General features: G+C 40.4%; 1 protein-coding gene across 3 annotated transcripts in view; it reads right to left on the bottom strand.

The window, feature by feature from the left end:
- Window positions 1–740: 740 nt before the first annotated feature.
- dennd1b (DENN/MADD domain containing 1B) overlaps window positions 741–7,748 on the bottom strand; it is a 114,927-nt gene continuing 107,919 nt past the window's right edge. For all 3 annotated transcript variants that reach the window (XM_084354561.1, XM_084354560.1, XM_084354562.1), the window contains 2 exons: window positions 7,270–7,492; window positions 741–5,816 (listed from right to left, as the gene is read on the bottom strand). In XM_084354561.1, coding sequence (XP_084210687.1) covers window positions 4,965–5,816; window positions 7,270–7,492 — 1,075 coding nt within the window. In that variant the 3' untranslated portion in view covers window positions 741–4,964. The remainder of the gene's footprint in view (window positions 5,817–7,269; window positions 7,493–7,748) is intronic.

Raw genomic sequence — 7,748 nt, 5'->3', positions numbered from 1 at the left:
GTTACCATTCTGCGGCTCTATCTCTCGATAAAGGGTAAGTTTACCCAAAAACGAAAATTCAGGCGTTATCTACTCACCTGCATCCGGATGGAAAGTCAGGTGACATTTCAAGGTCCACAAAACATTTCAGGAGTTTTACAACAAAACAGCGCTGCAGCGTTCTGTTAAACAACTGAAGTAAATGGGGACTTGTTTTAAAATGTAAAAAAACAATGGAAGAAACATTAAATTGCCACATACAGCTTGTTCAGCTTGATCCAAGTGTCCAGAAGCCCCGAGATTCAAAACTGATTTCTAAAAGACGTCATTTACCCCGACACGCAGTCGAGCTTGTGCGCCCACTTCAGCGCTGACGCTTTTAGCTTCGCAGCTACAGTGAAGATTTTGGCAAATAGAAGGAATCAAATAACATATTTTCAAATGAATTTGGGATCTTGGGGCTTCTGTAGACTTTGATTAAAGCGGACGAGCTGTACGGAGCCATATTATAAGTCTATGTCAGTTGTTCAGGTGAACACTGCAGCGCTGTTTTGTCATGAAGCTCCAGAAATGTTTTGTGGACTACGAACTCACCTGACTTTCCATTGGAATGAGGGTGAGTAGATGACTGAATTTTCATTTTCGTGTGACGTTATCCTTTAAAGCACCAAAATGTTCCTTTCTGGTGAAAGATAGCTTGGGTTGGAAGCCAACCCAGGGAGCTGCATGTTTTTGTACAAAAAAATTAGTCCAGAGAGGCATTAAGCATGAAACAGTATAATTTATTTTCAGTTCACAGTGCATACATTATGTGCAGTTGTACCAAGTTACTCATAATAGCACATTAGATTGACCTCAGTTGTTTAAGACAGTTGTTTTCTCTGCAATGAGAACATGCAAGTGTGCACAGAATCAGAAAATCAGTAAATGGCAAATACCGAAGAGTTGATCATCATTATTATACCCTCAGAAAGTGTAACTTGTCTGAGGATGTCACTACACTGAACACACCTTCTGACTGTGTGTTTAAGGGGAAGTGATGCTGATATATATAACCTTTGTTTTCAGTCCAGAGTACCTCAGTTAAAGCTGCTACATAATCTGTCACCTCCAACTCACTCCAAATTTGTAAATTCAGGACAGTTTTACTCATTTTATATATATGTATATATATATTTATATATATATATACACACATATATATACATATATATAGATACATATATATATAAAACATTTTCATATATATAACTTTTATTTAAGTTTTCATTACTTAACACTCTATAGCAGAGTATAAGGTAGCCTGCAGACATTGAAATGCAAATCCCCTTACAATCATTTCTTCATTGTTGTACAACATTAGTGTAAACGTGACCAGGGACACTAAAGCTTTTCACATCACCCTTAACAGCAGCTGACTGCTCAAGTATTTCTCCCCACAAACCTCCACGGTTAGACTTACAGTAGCCAGTAACCAAAGAAGAAATGTTTTCCTCCACATAAAATGCAAGGCAGATGACTTTTAACTCTACAATACCCACTGCAAGGCAGAACGAGTGTGTTGTACAAGATCCAATGTTAGTTCCATCACTCTCGATGCTAAATACTGAAATAATACAGTAATTAATACCAACAGAATAGAGCACATCTGTAAAACGAAACAGAACAAAATCATAGCATACAACACGTACAGGTACATACATGCAGATACAACAATAAGCATTGTACCAGGTACAAGCAAGCATCAGTCTCTGCTTATTTTGATTAGGTGTCTGAACATGAACGGCTACACGGGACGTTTGTTAATATTCTCTCTCTATTATTTTTTTCTTCCAAAAATAAAATCTAAAACATTCAAATATAAGGTGTCATTTTTCTACAACATTACAACACCGATCATATATTATCCATGTAAAATAAACTCAAGCCAGCAAAAATACACGTCTATTCAGTTGAAAATAATCTTTCATCAATATGAAATCAACTAGAGAAACTCCTCTGAGAATTTATTTTATTACAGTTAGCTCAGAGGGCTCGAGGTTGTTCTTTTTTTAAAAAAAAGAGAAAACAAAAAAGGAAAAACTATACAAGTAATCACCTGTTAGTACGACCAAAGAAAGTACCTAATTTACAAAAAGTCAAATAACCCAGAGAAATTCAGAGACGTTCTCTTGAATCCAGGCAGGAAGATTCCCACCGATCACCGCAGCAAAGAAAAACACTGAGTAACTCCAGCTGGACTGGAACCCAAACTCAAAAACAAAAGCGGCTATAAAAACAAATGCTAGTACCCGAGTTCATGTCAGGTCAGTTTCTCAGGACCAAAACAGGTTTAAAGTCTGTTTTTTTATCGTATAAATACCGTAATGTTCCTGACTGTGATTTAAGGTGGTCTGAAAACATTGCATACGTCTCCTCTCCATAATACTGTACCTTGTCCTGGTTATACTGGGTGGTTCTCTTACTGTATAAGGCACACCATATACACCGTCCTGTCATTAACACCCACAGACACACCTCAGCTCACACACAGTTAAAAAGACTTTTATATTTCTTTCTCTACTCAGGGACGTGAGGCGTACCGCCACTATAAACTAGTCTGATTGCGATTAGTTTTTCAAGTAGAATCGTGCATCATAATGTAATTACTCTTAAAGAAAACTGACCCTTCTGGTCATTTTAAGTATTTGCATAGTAAAGACGTTATTTTAAAGTGTTTACAATGAATAAGTTCAGTACAGGGATTGTGCCGGACTCGTTTTTTTTTCTCCTTTTTGGATTTACTAAGACTGATTCCTGGGCTTTTAGAAGCACGCCAAAGACTTTATGAGCAAATCGTTAACGCAGAGCAGCACTCAAAAAGCGGAGAAATAGCTGCTATTAAACTGCCACACCGACTGGCGTCTGGCGTAAATCATGAGAACAACGAACCATAAATGTAATAATCCCAACACAAGCACATGAAAAAAGCTTTCTTCTTTTCTCTGGGTTTGTGGCGGCACAGAGAATGATGGGAACCCGCAACCTCTGGACGTGGGCGCGTCTCTCCACAGGAGAGTCTGTTATAGAAATACTTTTGTCTGTACACATTACATCCAAGTAGCTACTCTCTGAGGAGAACCGTATTGCTTCATTACAGTACAATCATCAACCACTGCGTTACATTACAGTGTGTGACTCTAACCTAGAAGGACAGAGATTGCATTTCCTCCTGTGAGCAAAGAAAGGGACACACAGACAGACTGACAGAAAGACTGAGTTATGTGATAAGTCTGGTGATATTGTATGTTTTTCTTAACATGAGCAAATAATATGAATAACTAATCAAATTAATCCTACAAACAGGTAATCTGTGATCAAGGAATGCACTTTAAACTCCTGTTTGACTCACATCTGCTTAAAACTTCAGTTCCTCTTCTAAAACTGAATATTTGCGTTTTTCTGTTTTCAGTATGAACAACGGCGTAGGGCCTGAAATCATCGAGAGACGAGTTGACGCGCTGTTTAATGGGATTTGTTGACGATAAAAACAAACATAGAATATCACCAGAGGTTCCCCTACTCTACATCTCCCCAAAACCACATGAGCTCTGCACTACTGGCCTCTATTGTTAAGGTCGAGAGTGAAAGTTAGATGTGCTGAAAAGACAGAAAAGACAGGAGGGACAACACGAGGGGAAGAGTGGTGATGGTGTGAAATGAGAGAGAGCGTTGACACTGGCTTTTTTAAAGATGATCTACTTTAAACTTTGACTGTATTTCCCTTCAGGATGACAAAAGTGTCCTGAGGAACACAGGAAGAGGAGAGGAGGCAGAGAAGGGTTCAACATGCACATCTTATCATCTGGAATGCAATTAAAACAGCAGCTTAAAGCACATCGTATATATATTATCTAATCTATTAATCCAGAGGAATACAGTGCTGTTTAGGAACTATTAACTGTTGCATTATTTAAGATCTGAAAGTACCTGTGGTGGTATCTGTAGGTTAAGACACCAGAGTATTAAAAAACAAATCACATGTCCATTTAAGGCATGGTGATACAAAAGAACATTTACATTACACAGTGTATTATTAGTTTCAAAGGCCCGAGTGGACTTTGTGTTTGGAAAAATCCTCAGATGATTTGATGATGATGAACCTACAAGTGCAAATTTAATCTGATCATGTGAAATGTTTGGAGCACAGTGAGTAAAACGACAGACATCATGATGAGTTGAGGAGACATCATCCCTTCTTAATCCTGAAAAACAAACTACTGAGACTTTTCTAAAGTCCTTAAAGTGAAGATGGAAAATTCCTTCTTTACCGTTTGGCTCCTCATATCTCAAATACCCAAACTGTAATTCATGGGTCTTTTTTCAGGTATCACATTGTGAATAAGTTACAAGATGAAAAATACAACTCAGGAAATAAATTTTGACGATTACAGACAGAAATACTATAACGAAGCAGTAAACACACTGCAGAAATCTCCATCTCATCAAGTCTGTTTTCTTTGTAAGTTGCACTTTCTTACAAATTCAATACAATGGGCTCGGTATGTGTACTGTAGATACCTCACATGATAATTCACTTGTTTTAAGAAATTAAAAGGAAAAGTGGGCGAAATCCACCACTGTAGTAAGATTATTTTTTACCTGTTCCCAGTGATTTTGAAATGAAGTAGTGAATTTGTTTTTAAAATTCTTTTTTGGTTTCAAGATAAAGACGTTTATTGAAGTTGTTCTCAGAAACAGGTTGGAATATTCTTTTTACGCAACATTTCTGTAAAAGACGGAGAGTTATGCAGCGCACCAACTCACCTCTTCCTGTTTTCTGCTCTAGAGGCTGACTGTTCGTACTTTTGCTTGTATGACATCAAATTTGTTCATATTTGTTCCTGATAGCTGAGTGCTGAGATAAAAAAAGGTCAGATGTTCTCTGAGACTGTGGCTAGTTAAAGTGAATAGATTTCAGTAGGACCTATGGCATTTTGACGTCCCTACGACTCATCTGTGGCTTTGCCCTGGACCGGGTGGTGACTGTTGTTGCAGTGGACCTGTGAGAGCTGCAGGTTGTTGTGGAGGACTGAGCCGAGGCAACACATGGACTCAATCTCCTCCAGGAGGCCTTGATCCTGCACCACAGCCGCCCCAGAGCCTTTACCCTGACCCAGACACAGGCCGAGCCCCAGGAGCCCCTCCTTGGACACGTCTTTCTCCCACGGGACCTGCATAGCTGACTGGCTGTTCCTCGACGGGCTCCCCTGACCCTCCTGGTGGCCCTTGCTGCCCTGCCTATGGAGGGCCTTTTCCTGGTAGTGCCTCACTGTCTCCTTGGACAGCACCTTCCTCCTGAGGATGCTGGTGGAGGCAGTCTGGTTCTGGGCCGGAGGAGGCTCCGTGCTGGCTTGTGGGTCTGAGATGGTCCGAGACCGTCCCGCTGGTAAAGGAGAATAGTTTGCTGGAGAACTGTAGGTGTGAGAGAGAGAGGGAGATGGCGGCGTAGGTGTAACTCTATGGGACATTAAGGGCGAGTAAGAGTAGCGGTCTCCTGGCTGTCGCCCTGGAGGTAGAGGGTGAGGGTCAGAGGCGGGTTGATGAGGACGTGACTTGGAGGTGTCAGCGTCCTGGGCTGGAGGTGTAGCTGTGATGACTGGCACTGCAGGAGCTGTCGCCGGTTTCTTTGACACCTTCAGGCTGCTCTTGCTGGGCTGTCTGCGTGGGGATGGCGGGAGGTGTTTTCCGTGGACCGCGCTGTCATCCTGGCCCATGTTCCAGCCGCCCTGATCCACGCCTCCACCACAGCTACTCTCTTCTGCAGCTTGAGACTCAATGGACATTTTGGGCTTGCTCTGGAACAGAAGAAAGACGGAAAAACCATTAAACAGAAAACTTTATGAAGAGACCTGGTTGTCATCAAATATCTGCCCTCCTGATGTCCGTGGGTGAAATCAATGCGGGTGTTCAGCATGTGTTTAAGTGATTTTGGTACATGCACCGATTGCTGTATCTCACTATGAGTCAGCATATCAATGTTTGGTTGTAAACCCCGCTTACATGTTGTTATGGTGATCCAAAAAACATGTAAGCATTCAAGTTTGGCCGAGTCTCCCTCTGCTTAGAGGAGAAGAGTCTGTAAAGAGTACAGTAAATACTTGCCTTTGTTCTTTATTGGTTCTGATGCTCTTATAAACTTTTGTAAACATTTTACAGTAGGTGTTGACCCTTCACCACTATGAAGTCAGAACAGTTGCTGTCATCTTCTGACTTGTGTAAAACCAAAGTAAAAGCTACTTTGAGTAAATGACTGTTGACTAAATCAATTGTCTGTTGTACACAAGTTATGAGCTCTCGGTTTCAAGCAGTCACACCAAAAACCTCAAAAATCTAACTGATTAATTGCATTACTCTGTCTCCATTCTGACATCTTATGAATTGTGCTAAAAATGCTTTTTAGCACATTGTTTTCAAGGTGAACCTTAAATTTAAATGTAAATTATCCATCATGAAAAAATAAAGGGTGATAATTCCAAGTATTACTTCATTTTTTCTTCTTTTTCTTTTTTGCACCTGAACAACTGAATTGTGTGGAAATGTTGAGAATCCTTTTAATGCCTTTTTTAATTATTTTCATATTATTTTTCATTATTTAGCAACTGTTTTATTCTACTCTATCTTATTCTGGCTTTAATCCTATATATTGAGCTATGCAGCTCTATGAGATGCTTCACTGTGTCGTTTTAAACAACCACAATACAGACGTGCATTTTTAATCAATACCTCTCGCCATCCTAAATAAGAAAAGGTGCAATACATACATTTTTGAAGCTAAAAAGACTGAGAGGTAGATAAATGGTACTGGGAGTGTCGGTATTAACATTAGCTTTGACAGGGATAAAATACTGTATGTGACAGAGGAGATGCTCTGCACAAAATCTTAAAGTAAAATTAATTTGAAGGTCCTAACTTTGTTTCATCAGTTATCTTTTCAGTAAGACATGAGTGACGATCCACCTGTCATGATTGTCCATCTTTACCCATCTGTCAATCAATCCATCAACGTATCTGGACACAGTTCAAAAGCTATTAACCCAAGATCTTTCTGTTATACCTCTCTGACACCTTTTTTTTATGTCCTGAGCCATTAAATACTGACAGGCTTTCAGAGATGTTGTCTCTGTCTCCTTCCCATAGACTACAGATGTAAATATAGCTAACTCTGGTACAGCTGAGCACTGTCCCTGTCAAACAAACAGACAGATAAATAAATAGTAATCTAGTCTTCCTGCAGGCCCTCTTGCGTACCAGGGGCATGTAGTCTAAATCCTCCATGGACCTGAAGAAGTCCAGACTCTTGGCAGCGCTCAGTTTGCCTTGCTCCACAGTCGAGGTGTTCAGAGAGTCCAGGATTTCCTCCAGCAGGTTCATCTCTCCCGAGCGGGAGGAGTCGATGTCGAGGTCCAGTGAGTAGGAATCATCGCTGTCCTCGGTGTACGAGGGGACGTCCCCGCTGTCCTCTGAGGAGATCCTGGAGAGAGAACAGTGTTTCATACTGTGTAATGATTTGTAGGATAATTGTGTTTTTACTGTGTAGTAATGCGAATATCAGTGAGAACAAGTCAACGATCACACTGTGATAACCAGTTCCTTTGAGAGGGAGCAGTTTAGTGTGACTGGCATTTCTGTCAACTAATGTTGTTGCTAAAGATGTCCACTTGGGGGCAGTATTATCATGAGTATAAACAGACTGAAAAAGCAACTTTGAACGTGCCATCAACTCTTAA

This window comes from Pagrus pagrus (assembly GCF_965226575.1).
Source record: "Pagrus pagrus genome assembly, chromosome: 6".
Lineage (NCBI taxonomy): Eukaryota > Metazoa > Chordata > Actinopteri > Spariformes > Sparidae > Pagrus > Pagrus pagrus.
Note: the sequence above shows the minus strand (reverse complement) of the source record. Positions and strands in the feature narration are given on the sequence as shown.